The sequence below is a fragment of the Schistocerca cancellata genome, chromosome 3 (assembly GCF_023864275.1).
Source record: "Schistocerca cancellata isolate TAMUIC-IGC-003103 chromosome 3, iqSchCanc2.1, whole genome shotgun sequence".
NCBI lineage: Eukaryota > Metazoa > Arthropoda > Insecta > Orthoptera > Acrididae > Schistocerca > Schistocerca cancellata.
The window spans coordinates 52,954,396-52,978,901 of record NC_064628.1 but is presented as its reverse complement, the minus strand read 5'-3'; the positions used below and the strand labels follow the sequence as shown (position 1 = coordinate 52,978,901).

Sequence of the window (24,506 nt, the reverse complement as noted above, 5' to 3'; positions counted from 1 at the left end):
TTTTCTCCTTCAGTTGTGAAAACATTCTGTTGGCACCCATTTACATAGGGAGAAATGATCATCATGATAAAATAAGAGAAACTGGGGCTCGCACAGAAAAATTTAAGTGTTTATTTTTCCTGCGTGCGCCATTCGAGAGTGGAGCGGTAGAGAGACAGCTTGAAGGTGGTTGATTGAATACTCTGCCAGGCTCTTCATTGTGAATATCAGAGTAATCATGCAGATGTAGGTGCAACCACAATGGAGGGCTGTCTGTTGAGAGACCACAATATGGCTTTTCTGTTCTGATACTGTGAATGACTGTGAAAACAAAGAAGAAACTGCAGCAGTTATCTTTCCTGAAGGAAGGCAGCCCTACTGTATGGATAGATGATCATGGCTTCCTCTTTGGTAAAGCATTCCGGAGGTATAATAGCCCCCATTTGCATCTCCAGGTGGAGACTATTCAGGAGGATATAGACACCAGTAAAAAGAAAATGTGCATTCTGTGGATCAGATTGTGGAAGGTTATACCCCTTAATTGGGTAGGTAGGTGAAAAAATTCAAAAAGAGAAATGGATAGGTTGAAGTTACTAAAAGTGAGAATTAGTGAAGTTCAGTGGGAGGATGAACCGGACTTCTGATCGGGTGAGTGAAGGGTTATAAATGCAACATAAAGTGGGGTTAATGCAGCAGTAGGTAGAATGGCGAATAAGAAAATAAAAATGTGGGAAAGCTACTATGAACAGCTTGGAGAATGCATTATCATAGCCAAGATAGACATGCTGCCAACACCCACAGCAAACTAGCTTCGCAGATAATGAAGTGATTGAAGCAATGTAAGCTGAGATAAAACAAATTATTCAGATAGTTGAGGAAAACGGAAATCTAATTGTGATGGGCACTGGAATTAGGTAGTAGGGAAAGAAGACAAGGAAAAATAGTAGGTGAATATGGACTGAAGGAAAGGAGTGAAAGAGGAAGCTGCCGGCTAGAATTTTGCACAGAGCATAATTTAATCATCACTAACACTTGGTTTAAGAATCGTGAAAGAAGGCTGTATAGGTGGAAAGGACCTGGAGCTACCAGAAGGTTTTGGATTGATTATATAATGGTGTGACAGAGACTTTGGAACCAGATTGTAAATTGTAAGGCATTTCCAGGGGCAGATGTGGACTCTGACCACAATTTTTTGGTTATTAACTGTAGATTAAAACCGAAAAAATTGCAAAAGGTAGAAAATTAAAAAGAATGGGACTGTGGATAAATTTGAAGGATGCAGAGAGTCGATGGAGCATCAGGCAATGATTGACTGAAATCTTGGAAAATAGTACAGTAGATGATGAATGGGTAACCTTGAGAGATGAAATAGTGAAAGCAGCAGAGGATTAAATAGACAAGACTAGTAGAAATACTTGGGTATTACAGGAGACATTTTAGTTGATGAAAAGAGAAAATATAAAAATGCATTAAGTCAAGCAGGCAAAAGGAATTACAAATGTCAAAAAAATGGGATTGACAGAGAATGTGAAAAGTTGAAGCAAGAATTGCCAGAAGACAAATGGTATGGTATAGAAGCATACACAACTAAGGAAAAGCTAGATATTTCTTATTGGAGAATTTAAGATGTCTTTGTATAAAAGAGAAGCAGCTGTATGAATATCAGGATCTCAGATGGAAAACCAATATTAAGCAAAGACGGGAAAGGTGAAAGGAGTATTATGTTGTTGTCGTCGTCTTCTTCACTCCAGAGACTGGTCTGAAGCAGCTCTCCTTGCTATTTTATCTTGTGCAAGCCTCTTCATCTCTGAATAACTGCTGCAACCTACTTTCTGAATCTCCCTGTACAATTTTTACCACCAACACTTCCCTCCAGTACTAAACTGGTGATCCCTTGATGTCCTATCAATTAATTCCTTCATTTGGTCAGGCTGTGCCACAAATTTCTTGCCTCCACACGTCTCTACATTCCAAACAATTATCTTCAGGAAATGCTTTCCAGCACTTGAATCTATATTTGATTTTAACAAAGTTCTCTTCTTCAGAAATGCTTTTTTTTATATTGCCAGTCTACATTTTATACCTCCTCTATTTCTATTATCATTGGTTATTTTGCTGCGTAATAACAAAACTCTTGTACTACATTAAATGTGTAGTTTCGTAGCCTAATTCCATCAACATCAACTGATTTACACTGTGGGAGGGGTTGGGAAGGATAGTGAGCAGGACATTTCTCATTTCAGGGCACGACAAGATGTAGTTGAGACCCTGGGCGGAGAATGTGATTCCATTGCTCCAGTCCTGGATGGTACTGAGTTACTAGGGGAATGCTCCTCTGTGGCCAGACAATGGGACTTTGGGGTTGGTGGTAGACTGGAAAGATAAGGCATGGGAGATTTGTTTTTGTATGAGGTTAGGAGGATAATTACTGCCTGTGAAGGCTTATGTGAGAACCTCGTTATATTTTGAGAGGGACCGCTTCTCACTGCAGATCCGACGACCACAGGTTGTACGGAAGGGATTTCTTGGTGTGCAACGGGTGGCAGCTGTCGAAGTGGTGATATTGCTGGTGGTTAGTGGGTTTGATATGGACGGAGGTACTGATGTAGCCATCTTTGAGGTGGAGGTCAACATCTGGAAGGTGGCTTGTTGTGTTGAGTAGGACCATAAGCAAAGGGGCGAGAAGCAGTTGAGATTCTGGAGGAACGTGGATAGTGTGTCATCACCCTCGATCCAGTTTGCAAAGATGACATCAATGAATCTGAACCGCACATGTCCTCTCAATGTAGCGCCAGCCGCACACATCAGGAATGGGAACGTCTCACGCGTGAATGTTCCTTGTGCCCCTCCTCCCGTTCCTGTGAACTGCAGAGTGTATCACCCTGTTCACTGGACTTGCACCATTTATCAGAAAGAAAGGAAGATAATGGAATATGACACTGGATAGGCTGACCTACACAGAGGCAAAAAAGAAATGACAGTCTTAATCCTGTACACATGGGATTCTCATATGCTATGACTAGGACGACATTGCCCTGTATGAAAACAGCATCTCCAACAGCTATGCTTCTTAAAATGGGCCCCCAGGGCCATGAGACTATGCATGCCCACTTAATCGTTGGGGACACTCCTCCTCCCCCTCCTCATCCTCCTGTTGCTCTAGTAACATCTACAATGAAGAGCCAAAGAAACTGGTACACCTGCCTAATATCGTGTAGGTCCCCCGTGAGGACGCAGAAATGCTGCAACACGATGCTGCATGGGCTCAACTAATGTCTGAAGTAGTGCTCAAGGGAATTGACATCATGAATCCTGCATGACTGTCCATAAATCCGTAAGGACACAAGGGGGTGGAGATCTCTTCAGAACAGCATGTTGCAAGGCATCCCAGATACGCTCAATAATGTTCATGTCTTGGGAGTTTGGTGGCCAGCGGAAGTGTTTAAACTCAGAAGTGTGTTCCTGGAGCCACTCTGTAGCAATTCTGCCCTTGTGGGGTGTCACATTGTCCTGCTGGAACTGCCAAAGTCTGTCGGAATGCACAATGGACATTAATGGATGCTGGTAACCAGATAGTATACTTACACATGTCACCTGTCATTCGTATCTTGACATATCAGGGGTCCCACATTACTAAAACTGCACATGCCCCACACCATTATGGAGCCGCCACCAGCTTGAACAGTCCCCTGTTGACGAGCAGGGTCCATGGATTCATGAGGTTGTCTCCATACCTGTACAAGTACATCTGCTCGACACAATTTGAAACGAGACTTGTCCAACTAGTCAACACGTTTCCAGTCAACAACAGCCCAATGTCAGTGTTGACGGGCCCAGGCGAGGCATAAAGATTTGTGTCATGTCGTCATCAAAGGTACATGAACAGACTTTTTACTCTGAAAGCCCATGTCAATAATGTTTCTTTGAATGGTTCACAGGCAGACACTTGTTAATAGCCCAGCATTGAAATCTGCAGCAATTAGCAGAAGTGTTGCACTTCTGTCATGTTGAACGATCCTCTTCAGTCATAAAGCAATGGAAAATTCAGGATACCACAAACGGAGTCAAGGTATGGCTAAGGGCACCTGCATTGAACCATCCTATTCATGGTCCATCTAGAGGAATCCCCTAAAAACCCAGAATCCTAAACCCCTCATCTGGTTTAAATTCATTGATGTGATCTTTGCAATCTGGATCGATGGTTAGGACACACTATCCACATTCCTCCAGAATCTCAACAACTTCTCCCCCATTTGCTTTTGGTCCTACTCAACACAAGCCACCTTCCAGATGTTGACCTCCACCTCAAAGATGGCTACATCAGTACCTCCGTCCATATCAAACCTACTAACCACCAGCAATATCACCACTTCGACAGCTGCCACCCGTTGCACACCAAGAAATCCCTTCCGTACAGCCTATGGTCCTCGGATCTGCAGTGAGAAGCGGTCCCTCTCGAAATATAACGAGGTTCTCACTGAAGCCTTCAGACAGTAATTATCCTCCTAACCTCATACAAAAAGAAATCTCCCATGCCTTATCTTTCCAGTCTCCCACCAACCCCAAAGTCCCACCGTCTGGCCACAGAGGAGCATTCCCCTAGTAACTCAGTACCATCCAGGACTGGAGCAACAGAATCACATTCTCCATCCAGGATCTCGACTACCTCTTGTCGTGCCCTGAAATGAGAAATGTCCTGCTCACTATCCTTCCCACCCCTCCCACAGTGGTAAGCTGCCATCCAGTGAACCTACACAACATACTCACCTGTACTTACACAACCCCTTCTCCCAACTCCCTTACTTCATGGCTCATACTCCTGTTATAGGCCTAATACAAGACCCGTCCTATATGTCGTCCCACCACCATCTGCTCCAGTCCGGTCACAAACATCATCTATCCCATCAGCGGCATCCTATATGTGAAACCAGTCATGAATTCTATGTGGGCATGACAACAAACAAGCTCTCTCTCCGCATGAATGGCCACCGACAAACTGACTTTAAAAACAAGTGGATCACCCTGTTGGTGAGCACGCTGCCGAACATGACATCCTTCATTTCAATGACTGCTCCACAACCTGTGCCATAAGGATCATTCACACCAACACCAGCTTTTCTGAGTTGTGCAGGTTGGAACTTTCCCTGCAGTACATCCTACGATCCCGTAACCCTCCTGGCTGGGGTGGGGAGGGGGAAGGATGTATGGTATGGGTGGCGGACAGTGAAGTGCTGCATTGCATCTGTCTTATTTGGCTGACTCACGGTCAGCTCCTGCGTCATGAGGATCCACCTTAGTGTCGCTGTGGTTCTCACTTGACAGTGGTCAACATCTTGTTGGACTGTCTAAATCTACCTGCCGTGCGGCAGACTTTGAATCTTCCTGAGACGCTAGCTGTGGTGTTAGGGGACAATGCCTTAGCGACTGATCTAGTTCTAAGCTTCATCCATGAAGAGAGTTTTTATCATTGTATTTAAGGATGGTTGCCTTACCGTCATCTTTCAGGTCCTCACCCTACCTGCATTTTAAATCTTCCTTACTCCCTCTGACACTGTCTGTTCGACTTGGCGTTAGTCTTCTTGTGTTTCTCGTGCCTTGTGTTTTTAGGCTGGTGATTTTAGTGTGTTGCAGAGTGGCTGGCTCATCCTTTTTTATTCTTGTGATCAGCCAGCCAAGGCCATCTGCTATATTGTTTTTAACGCCTTCTACTGCTTTTTTCCCTTAGAGTTAATGTTTTCAATTTTGGCTTGCTACTATCATTGCTTTCTGCAGTGTGATTACACACTTAGTTTTATACATTTTGTTCATTCCCTGGATTTCAGGTGATGAGGTTCTTCTGGGGTATGATTTTAATGTGAGACCCATGAGACTAAGGAAAAAGGGACTGATGACACAGTTTAGTTCCTTTTTTCTCCAAATCAACCCACCATTTATAAGTTGGGGCAAATGCCCAAAATTCATAAATGCCCAAGCATTATACATTTTAAAGATTAACTGATAAGCGGCATTTATAAAAAAAAATTAACTGATATATTGTATTGGGAAAGGTGTTTTGCAACACTGCTTGTTTAATGGTTGGGTAACCAAGTCGAGAAAGCTGCACGAGAATTAGGGGAGAGTTATTAGGGGATGGACTGTAAACGTAACTGCCAAATCCTTTTGGTAGGCCCGGGGTATGATGAGAGACATGGGGTGATGTGTTATCTTGAAGAACTCCACTCCTTTGCCCAGTTTTCCATTCCAGCAGTCATATATCATCTGTCTTGTTTCCTTCGTGTGTTGCAATACCTGTCTAAGTTTATCTTTGTTCCATGAGGCAAACAGTTGATCAGCAATATCCCTTTATGGTCCCAAAACACAAGTGCCATCAAGTTGCTATCAGATTGCATTTAAGCACCCATGTTTCATTGCTTGTATTGATTGGGCCCAAAAATTCCTCCCAATTGTTTCCAGATAGGCACAGCTGACACATTGCTGCTTGTGGTCTTATGTAAAGATTTCTGATACACTAAATGTTCAGGAAAAATTCTCTCAGCTGGGCTTGTGGACATCTCACGTACCTGAAGAGCAAGCTCACGAAAGCTGTTCCTTTGCTTTTAGAGCAATAGTCTCTTGAACTTTTCAACAGTCTTACGAAGGGGGTTTGGAAAGTCCATGCAAAAATAAAAACTACTTACATGTTTGGGGTAAACCTTTTACATATTTCGACATAGTCTCCTTTTAGACTTATACACTTCATCCACAGCTGTTGAAATTTGTTGATCCCTTCCAAATAATAGAAATTTTCCAAGTCTGCAAAGTAGCTATTAGTTGCTGCAATCACCTCCTCGTTTGAATAAAATCTTTGTCCCGCCAGCCATTTCTTCAAATTGGGGTACAAATAGTAGTCCAAGCGAGCCAAGTCTGGAGAATGGGGAGGGGGGGGGGGGGATTGTGAAATGAGTTGGAATCCTTTTTCCATTAATTTTGTGACCACAGCTGCTGAGGTGTGTTTGGTGCATTGTCGTGATGGAAAAGAACTTTTTTGTGGTCCAATCGCCAGCATTTTTCTTGCAGCTCGGTTTTCAAATGGTCCAATAACAATGAATAATATGCACCCGTAATAGTTTTACCCTTTTGCGGATAGTCGATGAGGATTATCCCTTGCAAATCCCAAAAGACAGTCACCATAACCTTTCCGGCCAAAGCACTGGTCTTCACCTTTTTTGGTGCAGATTCTCCCTTGGTAACCCATTGTTTAGATTATTGTTTGGCCTCAGGAGTATAGTAATGTATGCATGTTTCATCCAGTAATGAAACAATGCCTAAAGTCCTGTGCATTCTTTCTGAACAGTAGCAAACCATCCTTGCAACACTTCACATGAATCCATTTTTTGTCAAGCAGGAGCAATCGCGGAGCCCATCTTGCAGACAGCTTTCTCATGTCCAAATGTTTATGCAAAATATTATATACCTGTTTATTCGAGATGCCCACAGCACAAGCAATCTCACACACCTTAACTCATCTGTCACCCATCACCATATCGTGGATTTTATCAATGATTTCTGGAGTTGTAACCTCCACAGACATGCTAGCTCTCCCGATTTAAGCGGGAGACTCCAGATTTTCCCTTCTTCCTCCCGATCTCCTGACCGTGTAGACTGATCTCCCGATTTTCAGAGCAGTTTCAATACTTCCCTTACTATTTGAAAATCTTGCGCCTTCGATATATTGGTGGATGACAAGGTATGGCTGCTACTTGTGTATGTTAACTTGGAAGATTCGTGCAGTGGCTGTCAGGAACGGCAGTAGGCGTAGCTTGCTCTTCGTATCTACAAGGAAGTAAGTAACTTATCATTGGCAGCATTCGGAGGCAAATGAATATCTTTCAACTAGTGCCAATTTCCTCCGCTTCTGGTAGCACCAGCGCAATCCTAAAGTTATGGTGAACAAGAAGTAGTAGATAGTCGTTCCAAGCGAAGTGATTAGCATTGTTGTGTGTACAAGGCAGTGTTGCCAAGTTGGGGGATTTCCCCCTAAATTTAGGGGGAATTAAGCTGCCTAGGGGGAGTTAGAGGGATAAATGTTCCAGGGGGAAAAATATTCAGGGTTTCTACCCTTCCCTCCCCACTCCTCCACTTGACAATTTCATTCTTGACTCCCCTTTACGGTGCAGGAGCTGAACGTCAGCTACAGGGCGCAATCCGCAAGGCGCAGTCTTGGACTGTAGCGCGTGGTTTTCAGTTTTCGGCTGCCAAGACCCGCGTTATGCATTTCTGCCGGCGCCGAACGGTCCATCCTGAGCCGCGGCTTTATCTTGCCGACGAACTTCTTGCTGTGGTGGAGACGCACAGGTTTTTGGGTGTCCTTTTTGATGCCCGGTTGACTTGGCTGCCTCATATCCGGCAGCTTAAACAAGCGTGTTGGCGGCATCTCAACGCCCTGCGTTGTTTGAGCCACACCCGCTGGGGCGCCGACCGATCTACCCTGTTGCGGCTCTACCAGGCGTTAATCCAGTCTCGCCTGGATTATGGGTGCCTAGCTTATGGCTCAGCATCCCCATCTGCGTTGCGGGTGCTGGACCCAATTCTCCACAGCGGGATACGCCTTGCCACTGGTGCTTTCCGCACCAGCCCTGTGGACAGCGTCCTAGTGGAGGCAGGTGTACCTCCACTGCGGTTCCGACGCCAACGTTTGCTGGCCGCTTATGCTGCCCATGTTTTTAGCTTGCCCGGGCATCCAAATTATCGTGTCCTGTTCCCGCAGTCAGTCGTCCATCTGCCAGACCGTCGGCCCCGGTCGGGTTGTCCGATCGCCATACGCATCAAGGAGCTTCTCTGCGGGCTTGGGTTTTTTCCAGTTCCACCTCCTTTCTGGGCGCCTCTGCGTACACCCCCGTGGTGTGTTCCTCGCCCTTGCCTTCGGCTCGACTTGGCACAGGGCTCGAAGGACTCGGTCCCTCCAGAGGCCTTCCGCCGCCGCTTTTATTCCATCCTGGCCACGTATCAGGGCTCTGGAATTGTTTACACTGACGGTTCGATGGTTGCTGGTCGTGTCGGGTATGCGCTAACTCTAGGGGACCATTCCGAACAACGGTCCTTGGCGGCTGGCTGCAGCGTTTACACTGCTGAGGTAGTCGCCATCTTTCGTGCCCTAGAGTATATCCGCTCCTGCTCAGGTGAGTCCTTCGTTATCTGTAGCGATTCCCTGAGCGGTTTACGAGCTCTCAACCAGTGTTTTCCTCGTTCTCGTCTGGTGATGGCTATCCATGAGTCCCTGCATACTCTTGCGCGTTGCGGCCGCTCTGTGGTCTTTGTGTGGACCCCCGGTCATGTCGGTATCCCGGGCAATGAACATGTTGACCGCCTGGCGAAAGAGGCCACGAGTAAACAGTCTCTGGACGTTGGCCTCCCAGAGACTGATTTGCGGGCAGTCCTCCGCCGAAAAGTTTTTGCGCTTTGGGACGCTGAATGGCGCAATCGGATCATGCCCAATAAACTCCGTGCCATCAAGGAGACGACGACTGTGTGGCGGTCATCCCTGCGAGCCAACCGCAGGGACTCAGTCGTCCTTTGTCGGCTCCGCATTGGCCACTCCCACCTGACACACAGTTATTTACTGCGCCGGGAGGACCCTCCTGCATGTCGCTGCGGGGCGGCTTTGACAGTGGCCCACATTTTGTTGGCCTGCCCCCTTTTAGCTGTGGTCAGGCAGACATTTGCGCTGCCTGATACGCTCCCTGCCCTCTTATGTGATGACCCTGGTATGGCTGACTTAGTTTTCCGTTTTATTTGGGCAGGGGGTTTTTATTATTTACTCTGAGTGTTTGTTCTGTTCTTTTGTGTTGATTCTGGCCATTGGCCTACGATTTTACGCTGAGTTTTTAATGTGTTCTCGGTGGTTGGCTTTTCCTTTTTATCTCTATGGTCGGCCAACCACTGTCACACTCTGTGTGATTTTAATTTGTTTCGTCTGATCTCTGTAGGAGTATTTCTTGTCCTGTGTCGTCTGACGTCTTTCCTGTTGTTCGTTTTTTATTCTCTTTGGGTGGTTTCCCTTTTTTTGGAAAAAGGGACCGATGACCGTCGCAGTCTGGTCCCTTTAATCCCCCCCAAACCAACCAACCAATCCCCTTTACGGTGTGCCAGGGTTGGCATCACTACTACAAGACCATTGTTTAGAACGTAGGACCATTGTGTTCTCGGTTCTGCTGTGGGATTTGTTTACTCTGTAGTAGTTGTTGGCTGCATATCTTGGAGGTGTTGATTATTTTTCGTGCAGAATGGCGAAGACATACAATGCAGCGTTATTACGCACTTGCAGTCGAATCCATTCACTGTTGCTACCGATGGTAGTAATAAAACGGACTTGAAGTTATAGCCTATTACCATATCGTTCTTCAGCCCTGAAGTGCATGAAATTCAAAGCTGCCTACTCTCTGTGCCTAATTTAAAAGGGGATGCCACTGGAGCTAATATTGCTGATCATCTACTTTCAACTTTATGGGAATTTCGTATTACATTAAACTTTCTGGCTTTTGGTGCTGATAATGCTTCTGTAATGGTAGGGCTAAAAAATTGTGTGGCAGGATGTGTGAAGCAAGAAATTGCTAACTTAATCATTGTAGGCTGTTCTTGTCACCTAATTAATCTTGCTGCTGAGAAAGGGATGGCATGTTTGCCTTTAATGTTGATGAAAATATTATTGACATATTTTATTCTTTGGAAAGGAGTGCAAAACGGAAAGAAAAATTTAGAAAGTTTCAAACTTTACATGACACAGAAATGAGGAAAATTCTGAAACGTGCCTACACGATAGTTATTGTTGAAAAGATGTTTAGATAGGATTTTGGAGCAGTGGGACCCTTTGGTTAGTTTGTTCAAAAGAGAAATTGTAAGTAAGGATTCTGAAGTGGAAACTTTTGAAGAATTATAAAATTCCAAAACACATTCAAAATGAAGATGTGTCTACTTCATATCACACATCCAAGCACTGTGATAAGATTTCACCACACTCCTTACTTAAAAGAAAAACCCAATCATCAGTTTTACAGAAAAACATTGACGCTGTGGACCATGCTTTATCACATGAGGTACAACGACCGTTCATGTTTCTGTCATCAAATTTACATAAATCTTTATGCCTTTTCCTTTCAAGTTTTGTGCCTATCTTTGAGAGCCCAAATGTAGCGCTTCAGTCAAGTGCCCCACATATCCCACATATCCACTTATTGAGGTCAATTTTGGAGGAAGTATTGAAGAATGTGATGGCAAGATTTGTGAGACGACTTATTATTAAAACCTCCAGCTCCCTTACTGATGTAGATTATCATACTCCAACAAATCAAAAGGATGATTGTGATCTGATGATAGGGAATTCTACATTTGCTTTGGTGATCACTTTGAAGCCTGAGGAAAAGTCTATATTCTGTAAGTCTGTAAGAAAATGTTTCTTATCATGTGATTACATGATACACAAATTTCCATTTAAAGATGAAGTTTTAATGCATGCAGAAGTTGCAAATATTTCTACAATTGGCAAAGCATTCTCCAGCCGTAGATTTTTCATAAACAGATTTCCTAATATTCTGACTAGCGAAAGTGAACACTTAGATACTGAAGTTGATATTCTCCATTCTCATTTCTGTAACTTTCAGCTGGAAGAAACCAACTTGGCAGCAGAGGGAATTGATATTCAGTGGGCATTCGTAGATAAGATGAAATCAGCTGATGGGGTTCTTCAATATAATAAACTTGCAAAGGTGATGCTGGCTAGTTTGTCAATTCCACTTAGTAATGTGGAACGTGAGAGAATTTTTAGCACACTTACAAAGACCAAAACCCAGTTCAGGTCGTCCATGCTTTCAGGAATGTCTTTGGAGAAATTTTTAATTTTAAAATCAGTTCAAAAAGGAAAGTGCTTCGAGCAGAAATTTGGTTCAGAGTTTTTGAAGAAGGCTAAGTCAGCTGTGGGTGTGCTGAATAAGTAACTACCGAAATCGGACAAATTCAGACTGATAAACTATTCAGATTATTTGCTAAGCCTAACATGTACATCCTGTATAAAATTGATTTAAATTTGGGAAACATGTCTTATGGATATAAGATGCCATGCAAATATGGGTTGCATTATGAAATGAAAATGTGTGATCACTTAACAGTGATTTATTCGTGCAAAAACTGTGCTAATGTCAAAACAGAAATCTAATAGATGTTAATTTGTTTCCTCGTATCGTAATTTTGAACTGTAGTTCTCTCAAGAGTGCTTCACTTGAATGTGTGTGAATCCAAAGGAATGTGCAGAGCTCATCATTCGTGTTGTTCAGCATGTTGAATGATAAATTATACAGTCTGAAGCCTCAGGTATGTCGATTATTTAGTATTTACATGTAAATAATAAAGAAAATGTAATCGAGTTGTTACAGTTATTGAATTATTGCAACTTTAATCATCAGGGATGTGTTGTAGTTCACAATAGTACACTGCTAAATTCTCGTGATTTTTCACTTTTGAAAGTTGGCATGCATGCGTCGAGAACATTCAGCATCACTTGTGTCCATATGGTCACTCTGGAAATTTTGAAACCACTTATAAACTGTTATAATTGAAGGTGCAGTTTCACCAAAACGTTCATCAAGCTTCTGTTTAGTCTCCTGAGGTGTTCTGCCTCTTATAAAGTAATGTTTAATCACCACACGAAATTCTTCTTCATCCATTTTTTTACAATCACTCGACTTCATTGATTCACACAAATGCCACACACAAAGAAATAGACCAATATGGCTGAAACTTGGTGTGCGCTCTTTCCAAAGATGCTGGAGGTGCCACCTCTGGGACTTCGCACAGACGTTTCAAACGCCCCTCATATCTGAAATTGATGGTCTTCTGCTCAGGTCACCATTGTAAATAGCCATGCGACCAGCAGTGAACTCCCGACACCATTTGCGGTTGTTTTGAACAGACACACACTTCCCTTAACAACTGGTGAACTGAGTGGATTTCGCACTTGGTGGTAGCAGCAATTAGGCCATCCATTGCAGACAGCTGCTAGGTGAACATTGATTGTTGTAGAGGAGAAATAGTTGGGATCAATAGTGGGAAAGCTGCTGCGCATGCCACTGTTGCCGGGTTTTGCCAAACACTTCTTTGTGGATTTACCACTTTAGGAACCCTACTTGTGAAACAACCATCTTATAAGTTTGAAAGTCAAGTGATGGACTCGTTGCAAGTGGGTTTTATGTGAAATTAAAGTTGATAAAGTGGTACTCCTGTGTAACCAGGCAATGAAAATACTCATCTGACTACTGGACTCCACAAAGATCTGGGGTGTTCTATCTGCAGTTTGCTGCCCGGAATAAACTTATGAGCAAATTGGTATTCCAAATAATGTAGAGGACACCAGGCTTACAATTAACTTTTGGCATTTATTACAAACATTTCTTTGCACAAAACGAAATGTAGCTCCACAAAACTTTGAAAAGACAAGGAACATAAGTTAGTCCCCTGCGGGTCCGGGGGCAAGAATAGGCCCGAGGTATTCCTGCCTGTCGTAAGAGGTGACTAAAAGGAGTTTCACAAGTTTCAGCCTTCATGTGATGGTCCCCAGTAGGGTTTGACCTCCATTCTTCAAAATTTTCCCGAAGAGCAAAGAGCTCCTTACATGGCGCATTGTGTCCATCGTGCATTGAGATCTTTAGCCCACTTTCTCATTGTCACATTTCAGTCCCGCTCATTCTGCATCTCTCAGGTGAGGACACCTCCCTGGGTGCGTTTTCCACAATGCACTATGCAGTGTCGCTTTCTGTGTCGACAATGACCACGGACTTCTTTGCTCCTGATATCCAGCACGGTAGCCAGTCAGTTGTGGTGGAGCTGCCATATACCCTGTTGGTTGTAGCCCCCTGACCACACAGGGATCGCTCTGCTGATGCCTGTGCCATTAACTCCCCACTTATGCCAAGGGGTAGATGCCCATCCCCCTGGGGCATCGGGACTCCCGGCAATGGCCATCCTGCCAGGTGGCCTTTGCTGTGGATAGTTGGCGCCTGTGGGGAGGGCCCCTGGTTAGAGTGGGTGGCACCAGGGTGGATGACACGCGATGAAGCGTAGGCCATCTCTTGCTGGTGGTGAAACACCAGCAGTCTCTAAGCGATCACGAGCTCAATTCAACGCACAGAAGTACGACCCCAAATCGTTCCCCTCCCTGGCCACACCATGGGAGGAACGTCAGGCTAAGGATGGCAGCGGAACTTATTCGCCCCGATAGCTTGAATGTTCGAGAGCTGATGGGGACTCTTTCATGATGATGAAGCCTCAGTTTTTTGTTGAGCATTTAGAGGATAAGTTTGGGAAAGTGGAGGTATTGTCAAAAATTAGATCTGGGTCAGTCTTGATCAAAACAGCATTCTCTGCCCAGTCACGGACGTTACTCACTTGTAGCAAGCTGGGAGATATGTCTATAACCATCATGTCCCGTAACAGCTTAAATATGGGCCAGGGTATTAGATTTCACAGAGACCTTCTTTTGCAATCTGACGATGAGCTGCGGGCCAATTTAGAGCGGCGAGGTGTACATTTTGACTGGCGTGTACACCAGGGTCCGAGGGCTAATGAGGTTGCCACTGGTGCCTTCTTCTTGGCTTTCAAGGGTGATACATTGCCTGCTGTGATGTAAAGCCCTATATCCCTCCCCCGATGTGGTGCTGTACTTCCAGCTTCACATGACAAGATTGCGGACGCTCATCACATCCCAATACTCCCAAGTACCCAGCCTCCCATCTGTGGCAACTGCAGAGAGCACCATTCGCCTTTATCACCTGACTACAGGATTCTCCAGAGAGAAAGGAAAACTGTGGAGTAAAAGACCCAGGACTGACTGACCTATACTGAGGCTAAGATAAAATTTGAATGCCTGCATCCAGTCAGTATGACATGGTCTTACACCACCAATACAACTGTTCTGGCACCATCAGCTCCGTCAACTCCAGTCAGCTCTTGGAGTCGGAAGACTACACCGGCCCCCTTCTTAGTAGGGGATCATTTTCGTCTCTATTCCTCAGGAGCAACACCCCCCCCCCCCAACCATCAGGGACATCTGTCCCCACTTCTAAGCTGGAGAAGCAAAAGTCTTCTTGGCTTCTCTCGCTAGATAGGGGTCCTTTGCGTCATTCCCTTCCCAGGTTTCTGCTAGTGGGGAAGATGACACCCGCCAGTGGCTGAAGAGCTCAAAAGCAGCTGGTCGTAAGGCTTCATTCTTATCTTCATCCTCAGTCCTGGAGACTGAGCCAGTGAAGTCCTCCCAGCCAGGGAAACCCAAGGAGCAGTGGAGCAATGAAAGAAATCCAAAAAGAAGACCCCTAAGACCATGGAAATTGTGGTGGCACCCACACCACAGCTACCTAGAAGCTCTACATCTGAGGATGGGGTGGACATTCAGGTATCTGCTGAGGACCTAGCTCTCGCCAGACCCTCAGACACAATGAATATAGACTGCGCAGGCAATAAATCGGTGGCAACAGGTGACCCTGAGGTGTAAAGTGCCTCATTGAATGTTCCGTGCCTTCCCACTCTCACGATGTCATCATCCTCCAGTGGAATTGTGGCTGTTTTTCCACCGCCTGGCTGAGTTACGGCAACTGTTAAGCTTTACACCTGCTATCCGCATTGCACTCCAGGAGACCTGGTTCCTGGCAATGCGGACCCCTGCCCTCCGCAGCTATAAGCGATATTACAGTAACCGTAGTGACTATAATCGAGAGTCAGGTGGAGTTTGCGTTTATGTCCTAAACTCAGTCTGTAGTGGCACTGTGCCCCTTCAGGAAATAGCTGTCTGCAATGTATATCTTCCTCCAGATGGTGCAGTACCCCTGAAAGTATTAGCTACACTGATTGATCAACTCCCTAAACCTTTCCTACTTTTGGGAGATTTCAATGCCCATAACCCCTTGTGGGGTTGCACCATGCTTACTGGCCAAGGCAAAAATGTCGAAACTTTACTGTCTCAGTTCGACCTCTGCCTGTTAAATTTTGGGGCCACCACACATTTCATTGTGGCTCATGGTAGTTACTCGGCCATGGATTTATGAATTTGCAGCCCAGGATTTCTCTCATCTATCCACTGGTGAGTGCATGATGACCTGTGTGGTAGTGACCACTGACCCATCTTCCTTTCACTGCCCCCGACGTCAGGCCCACGGACACCTGCCCAGATGGGCTTTGAACAAGGCGGGCTGGGAAACTTTGGCCTCTTCTGTCCCTGTTGAATCTCCCCCACACAGTAACATCGATGTGATGATTGAGCAGGTGACTATAACAATTGTTTCTGCGGGCAGAAAATGCGATCCCTCACTCTTTAGGGTGCTCCCGGCATAAGGCAGTCCCTTGGTTGCTGCTGGAAGTCACTGAAGCAATTAAGGAGCATCAGCAACCTCTACAGCAGCATAAGCAGCACCCTTCCCTGGAGCACCTCGTGGCCTTTAAATGGCTACATGCCTATGTCCGTCAACTTATCAGTCGATGGAAGACGGAGTGTTGGGAGAGATACGTCTCGACCACTGGGTGCCATACATCACCTTCCCAAGTCTGGGCAAAGATCAAACGTTTTTCTGGGTACCAGACCCCAACAGATGTTGGCAGTGTTACCATAAATGGCGTGTTATCCACGCAATTGCCGAGCACTTTGCTTGAGCCTCTGTGTCGGGTTATTACCCCCCCCCCCCCCCCCCCCCCCCAGCCTTTCGCACTCTCAAACGGCGGCTGGAAGGGAAAGTCCTCTTTCACTACATGCCACAGTGAATCCTATAATGCCCCATATACAGAGTGGGAGCTCCTCAGTGCCCTTGCACATTGCCACAGCACAGCTCATGGGCCTGATTGGCTCCACAGTCAGATGATTAAACATCTCTCATATGACTGCAAGCAACATATCCTTGTCATCTTCAACCGGATCTGGTGCAGTGGCATCCTTCCATCGCAATGGTGGGAGAGCACCATCATTCTGGTGCTCAAACCTGGTAAAAACCTGCTTGATGTGGATAGCCATCAGCCTCACTGTTCTTCGTAAGCTGCTGGAACATATGGTGTGTTGGCGGTTGGGTTGGGTCCTGTAGTCACGTGGCCTACTGGCTCCATGTTGGGGCAGCTTCCGCCAGGGTTGCTCTACCACTGATAATCTTATGTCCCTAGAGTCTGCCATCCAAACAGCTTTTTCCAGACGCCAACACCTGGTTGCTGTCTTTTTTGCCTTACGTAAAGCATATGACACGACCTGGTGACATTATATCCTTGCCACATTGTATGAGTGGGGTCTCCGGGTCCCACTCCCGATTTGTATCCAAAACTTCCTGTTGCTCCGTACTTTCCGTGTCCAAGTTGGTGCCTCCCATAGTTCCATCCATATCCAGGAGAATCAAGTCCCGCAGGGCACTGTATTGCGTGTCTCTCTATTTTTAATGGCTGTTAACGGTCTAGCAGCAGTTATCAGGCCCTCCATCTCACCTTCTGTGTATGCAGATGACTTCTGCATTTCGTACTGCTGCTCCAGTACTGGTGTTTCTGAGCGTCGCCTACAGGAAGCCATCCACAAGATGAAGCCATGGGCTCTAGCCCATGGCTTCTAGTTTTCCACCATGAAGATGTGACTCGTGCTTTTCTGTCGGAACCAGCACTTTACCTTATTGACAATCCCCTCATTGCAGTGGAGACATATCGATTCTTAGGTCTGGTTTTCGATGTTCATTTGACTTGACTTCCTCATCTTCATCAGCTTTAACGGAAGTGTTGGCAGCACTTGGTTTGGCTGCGCCCTCATCATTGCGTTTGCTCAACCAATTGCAGCATTGCAGGGTTAGACTAGTGACAGGAGCTTTTAGGACGAGTCAGGTGACAAGCGTATTGGTGGAGGCTGGAGTCCCTTCATTGAAGATCAGTTACGTTGCACACATTCATAGCTCTCCTGAACATACTAATTACCATCTTCTTTTCCCAATCACAGTGGTTCACCTCCCGCATAGGTGGCCCAGGTCAGGGCTAACGATTGCGGTTTGTGTGCGATCGCTTCTGTCTGAACTGGAGTCCTTACCTTCACCACCTCTCCTCGAGGTCCATTCTTGTACACCTCCATGGTGCACACCTAGGCTGCAGCTTCGCCTGGACCTTCCGCATAGCCCTAAGGACTCCGTTAACCCTGTGGCTCTCCGGTGTTAGTGCCTCTTGATTCTCGAAGTGTTCTGGGGCTCTTAAGTGGTTTACACCGATGGCTGATGGTAATATTGGCTTCGCCTTTGTCCATGGAGGCCATATTGAACAGCATTCCTTGCCCGATGGCTGCAGTGTATTCACTGCAGAGCTGGTGGCCATATCTCGTGCACTTTCGACCAGTGCTACCTTTGGTGGCGTCCATCCAGGAGTCCATCTATGCCCTGGACCAGTCCTGTTGTTCAGTTTTTTTGTGGACTCCAGCACATGTCGGCATCCCAGGCAACTAACTTGCCAACAGGCTACGCAGAAACCATTTGTAGTGATGTGCATCTCTGAGCGTGACCTGCATTCTGACTTATGCCGCAGGGTTTTTTGGCTTTGGGAGATGGAATGGCATTACAGTATGCACAACAAACTGTGTGTCATTAAGGTGACTACGAATGTGTGGAAGTCTTCTATGCTGGCCTCTCGCAGGGAATCAGTTGTCCTCTGCCGGCTCCTCGTTGGCCATGCTTGTGCGACCCATGGTTACCTCTCGCGCCGTGAAGACCCGTCTAAGTGTCGGTGCGGCACCCGGTTGACAGTGGCCCATATTCTGGTCCACTGTCTCACTTTTAATGCCCAGCAACGAAATCTTGGGTTACTGGACTCGTTGCCACTCATTTTATCTGACAACGCCTCGTTGCCACTCATTTTATCTGACAACGCCTCGTTGCCACTCATTTTATCTGACAACGCCTCGTTGCCACTCATTTTATCTGACAACGCCTCGTTGCCACTCATTTTATCTGACAACGCCTCGTTGCCACTCATTTTATCTGACAACGCCTCGTTGCCACTCATTTTATCTGACAACGCCTCGTTGCCACTCATTTTATCTGACAACGCCTCGTTGCCACTCATTTTATCTGACAACGCCTCGTTGCCACTCATTTTATCTGACAACGCCTCGTTGGCTGATGTAGTTTTACATTTTATTCATGAAGGTGGGTTTTATCATTTGATCTAAGTTTTAGCTCATGTCCTTTGTCCCTCTGTGTCCTCCACCCTCGTTCTTTTAGGGTGGAGGTTTTAATGTGTTGCGGAGTGGTTGGCTTTTCATTTTTATTCTCGTGGTTGGCCAGCCACTGAAATTTGCTTTCTTTTTTTACTCTCTTCTGTTTTTGGTGTCTCTGTTGTTTCTTGTTTTCTTGTCCTCTTTTGTTCCTTTTAGTGTTCGTTGCTTTTCTTTCATTCTTGTGGTTTTTCCTTTCTTTCTGTTTTGTGTTATATATCTCTTCTGGTTTATTCTCACCCTTGTGGCATTGTTTTATTAGGAACAAGGGACCAATGACCTCGTAGTTTGGTCCCTTCCCCCCCCCCCCCCCCCCCCAGCCCCCCCCCCTTTAAACCAACGAGCCAGCCATAGGAGTTATAATGAAACAATGGAAATACTAGGATAAAATAACAATAATATTTTCGAAAGAGTAGAGTGCTGCTCACTGTACAGAGCAGACGTAGATTCACAGAGAGATACAGTGAAAAGACTGCCATATATTTAAGCTTTCAGCCAGAAGGTCTTCTTCTGAAATAAAAAAAAAAAACCATGCACACATTCAGACAAGCACAGCTCACACACATGAACACAACAGCTGGAGATAGATGGGGACAGAGGGGGGGGGGGGTCTTTTCAGTGAGCCTGCCTGCAACTCAACTAATCATAATAAAAGTTCTAATGAAATGATACGGTTTTTACCTATTTTACCACCAGAAGTAGTACTTTGGCTGCCTTTGAAGCCTCGACTTTCATAGTCTAAAACAGCTGGTGAAATAGATATATTGTTGTATTTGATACATAAGTTAATTTTCAATCACAACTCTTATGTTTTCGTTATTTTGTGCATATCATTTAATTACAGAGACAGTTGCAAATTAGTATGTTGTTTTCTTTATCGTGAATGCAAGTTTTTCACATCCATAATTGAAAAAAGTTGTTTAACAGCATAAGAAATAAAAAAAAATCATTAATTTTTTTATTTACAGTATAGCGTTTGTTTCTAACATTTGCACAACTTACTGTTATAGTGTATAATGATACGCTAGTTAGCTTTTAATAGCGTCATACAAAATCAAGGAAACTGCGAATACAGGTGTTTTCATTCAACATGACTTTTTAACTTTGCTGTGTCAGCTAAACATACTACTGAGTTTTCGAATTATTGATGATTTTATACTGCACAATTTAGTTTAGAGAAAGATATCATGTCAGTTCGTAAAAGCTGTTATTACACACTTCATAGTTTCCAACCTTGTATCCATATTATAGTAATTATGCAGGTGTGTGTGTTTGTTTGCATTTTCTGCTAAGTCTGAAGAAGGATTTGCCCAAAAGCTCAGCAATGTTTTGGCTTGTTGATATGCTGTAAGTATTCCCTTATTAACAGAATTGAAAATTTCATTTCATTGCAAAGCAGTGGTGCTGGGCTTGGTCTCTCTTTTTTATGCCCTGTTTTCTGGTCTGAGGGGATAAAGGAAGCTGTACTTGATATGTGGGACTTAAGGAAGGCAGGGAAAGGTGTGGACATAACCGTTGGTTGCACAGTAAACACACACACACTTTATTTAAGGAAATAATTTTTAAAAACAATCATTAACAAAATTGACTGCAACGCAAGCTACACTGACGGCTGAAGGCCTTAGTAAGAAAGAATTCAAATTATTTGTCAGCTGAATGCCACAAGCAATAGGAATAATTTAAACAAAACATTATTTTTCAACAATTGACACAGACAAAAAAAGGGGAGTGATCCGTAGACAGTGCTCCAAGGATCGACCTGAGAAAAGTCATTACAGCTGCGTAAGCGGTGAGACAGGCAGCCAAGAGTTATGCTCACTTAACAGGATGGCAACTCAAACTAGGGGCAGCTTAAACACCAGCCAGCACACTCGCAAAATCCATCTAAGATGTGGTAACCAATATCACGATAGAATAACAGTTATCATCAAGTGACAAGCATTTAATTACACAAGTTGGCTCCACCAAATCCTAGTAGGCAGACAGGGTTAAGACCAAACCGCCTATTCAAAATCTGACTAGATGCACGTGGAACCACATAAGACAATTCCAAAAACGGACTCAAACATTGCTAAAACAGTCACTATACAGCAACAAGACAATTGCACATACACATGAATGTTATGAAGACAGAAACGGTCAAAAGACCAGATACACATCATCCACTGAGACGACTGACCGAACGACCAACCAATGGTCGTTGCCAATCAAGTCAGGCAAGGGAAATGTCGGAGTATAAACCACCAACTGACAGCTTGATGGCATGAGGTCACTTCTACGGACGGACACACACACACACACACACACACACACACACACACACACACACGTGAAAGTTGCACTACTCGAATATAACAATCCATTCAACTTAAACTTGCTGAATCCGGACCATCGGCGTGGTCATGCACTCTTGCGACCACATCCTTCCGTTGGGCAGTGCATATATCGCCAGCTCGCTTAGCAAGTACTGACGCTGTCGGACCTCACTGCTGCTCTGTCCCAACTGACTGAAATCCGACACATGATGACCCGTGAATACTAGAGGTCGCTCCAAAGATAGTACCACAATACTCGCTAAATGCCACTGCTGCCACTCAGACATACAAAGCGAGCAAACGTAGTGGCGCCAGTGAACGCACTAAGGAAACGAGAGATCACAGTCCGAATACACGACGCCAACCTGTGAACGGCACAGACGCGAGCCGGAGCACGGCTTAGTACTATAACTCTGTTCACTGCTCACTTGCCACAGTAGCACTTATATCCCATCCAAGGTGGTCTCTCTCTCTCTCTCTCTCTCTCTCTCTCTCTCTCTCTCTCTCTCTCTCTCTCTTTGTAATAATCTTGGTTTGAATGGATTTCGTACCTTCCTGTTTGTCCAGTTTTTTTTACAGCCAGTCTTTCAACTATGCTGACCTTGCTCTTCACAGAATAGTAAAAAAAAAAATAATTTGCCTTCAATGTTATGTTTTCGCCTCTTTGTTCCAGTATAACTGTATTGTTAATTGTATATGTTTATGTAAACATACAAAAATTAAATAATGTTTTTAATTTTTCTGAGGTTGAAGTTTGATTTAAAATATCCCTGGTATTAATTGGGACAGTATTATCTTATGTACAAGGTGCTAGTGCTTACTTGCTTTAAATCTTCCGTAGTTTACATTAGAAAATAAGATTTTCTGGCAAGAAATACTTTATAAAAGTAAATTATCAATAATACTTTGGTAAAACTTTTCTTCTCCAGGATCCGTCATTTCACCTGAGCATTGGATGGTGTCTTGGAGACCTTACAGAACCGATTTCTACTCTCGTACCACAGCTTGACGTAGTGTTTCAACAGTTTCGTCAAGCACAGCCAGATAAATGGCACATAGACGTAGAGAAACTCATGTGCAAAACTGGAAATAAATATTTTACATTTCAGCTACAATCATAAATTTACTTTTTGTTTCTTATATTGTGTATTTTCAGAGACATAATGTGTGAAAACTTCTAGAACAGTTAAGATTTAATTTTGTAAGTAATATGTAGTAGTTTGTTCTGTGAGCAATCACCACAATTGTTACAAAGAGGAAAAAATTTTATACTCAGTCTGGTACCAGCAAATTATATTTCCTAAATTACTTTCTTCTTCTTCTTCTGTTATGTTTTGCAAGGGCAGGGGTGGAGGGCTGATTTTTCACTAACAAAGTTCATTTGCACAGCAGCAACAAAAACAAAAAAATGCCAAAATCTACATAGCAAAATATGGGCATTAAATTCAGCTTTGTACAGGGAAAAACCTATCTCTAACTAGCTCTTTCTGAAATTGTGCATCTTCATTACAGCTCTATGTGGAAACAGATACTTACAAGGGAACCTCCCCATCGCACCCTCCTCAGATTTAGTTATAAGTTGGCACAGTGGATAGGCCTTGAAAAACTGAACACAGATCAATCGAGAAAACAGGAAGTAGTTGTGTGGAACTATGAAAAAATAAGTAAAATATACAAACTGAGTAGTCCATGCAAAGATAGGCAACATCAAGGACAATAAGAGTTAAGGAACGCCGTGGCCCCGTGGTTAGCGAGAGCAGCTACGGAACGAGAGGTCCTAGGTTCAAGTCTTCCCTTGAGTGAAAAGTTTAATTTTTTATTTTCAGTTTATGTGACACTCTTGTTTTCATCACTTTTTTGGGAGTGATTATCACATCCACAAGAAAACCTAAATCGGGCAAGGTAGAAGAATCTTTTTACCCATTCGCTAAGTGTACAAGTTAGGTGGGTCGATAACATATTCCTGCCATGTGAAGCACGTGCCGTCACCAGTGTCGTATAGAATATATCAGACGTGTTTTCCTGTGGAGGAATCGGTTGACCTATGACCTTGCGATCAAATGTTTTCGGTTCCCATTGGAGAGGCACGTCCTTCCGTCTACTAATTGCACGGTTTTGCGGTGCGGTCGCAAAACACACTAAACTCATTACAGTGAACAGAGACGTCAATGAACGAATGGACAGATCATAACTTTGCGAAAATAAAGAAAGTAAAATTTTCAGTCAAGGGAAGACTTGAACCAAGGACCTCTCGTTTCGCAGCTACTCATGCTAACCACAGGACCACGGCGCTCCTGAGCTCACATTCTCCTTGACGTTGCCTATCTTGCGCATGGACTACTCAGTTTGTATATTTTGCTTATTTTTTTTTTTTTTATAGTTCCACACAACTTCTTCCTGTTTTCTAGATTGATCTGTGTTCAGTTTTTCAAGGCCTATCCACTGTGCCAACTTATAAATAAATCTGAGGGGGGTGTGATGGGGAGGATCCCTTGTTAGTGTTGTTAAGAAACTCAGACTGAATTAAAGCAAAAGTTAAATGAAATCAAAGAATTTTTGGAAAGGCTATTGAGTAATAGTTATACAGAATTTGGAACACAAAGAAAAACACTCGTGAAAATGAACTGCAGATAATGAAAAAAAAAAGAAAAAAAATTAATATATAGTCAGGGGAGCAAAATCTTGTCAAGTTGTTTGTGAAACAAACTGATATTGAAATGGATGATACAGTTTTAAAATGAACTTATGAAATCAGATTTTTCAGGGTGTATACGACCCAGGACAACCAGGAGATCAGAGAAAAAACCGGGAATTTTTTCATCCGGGAGAGAACCAGAAAAACCCGGGAATTTTTTAGAAATCTGGGATTTTTTCATTGTTTTTGTCTTCAGTTAAATTTTTGAAATTTTGACTGGTAAGGATCGATAATCTAACAAAGGATATTACTGTAACCCACTACTGCAGAATAATACTGCAACAAT

At 44.2% G+C, this 24,506-nt stretch overlaps 1 protein-coding gene across 1 annotated transcript in view; it reads left to right on the top strand.

The window, feature by feature from the left end:
• LOC126176034 (U6 snRNA phosphodiesterase 1) overlaps positions 1–22,813 on the top strand; it is a 37,138-nt gene extending 14,325 nt beyond the window's left edge. Inside the window, exon 5 of the mRNA XM_049923166.1 lies at positions 22,455–22,813. Within this exon, the coding sequence (XP_049779123.1) occupies positions 22,455–22,646 (192 nt within the window). The 3' untranslated portion in view covers positions 22,647–22,813. The remainder of the gene's footprint in view (positions 1–22,454) is intronic.
• The last annotated feature ends 1,693 nt before the right edge of the window (positions 22,814–24,506 follow it).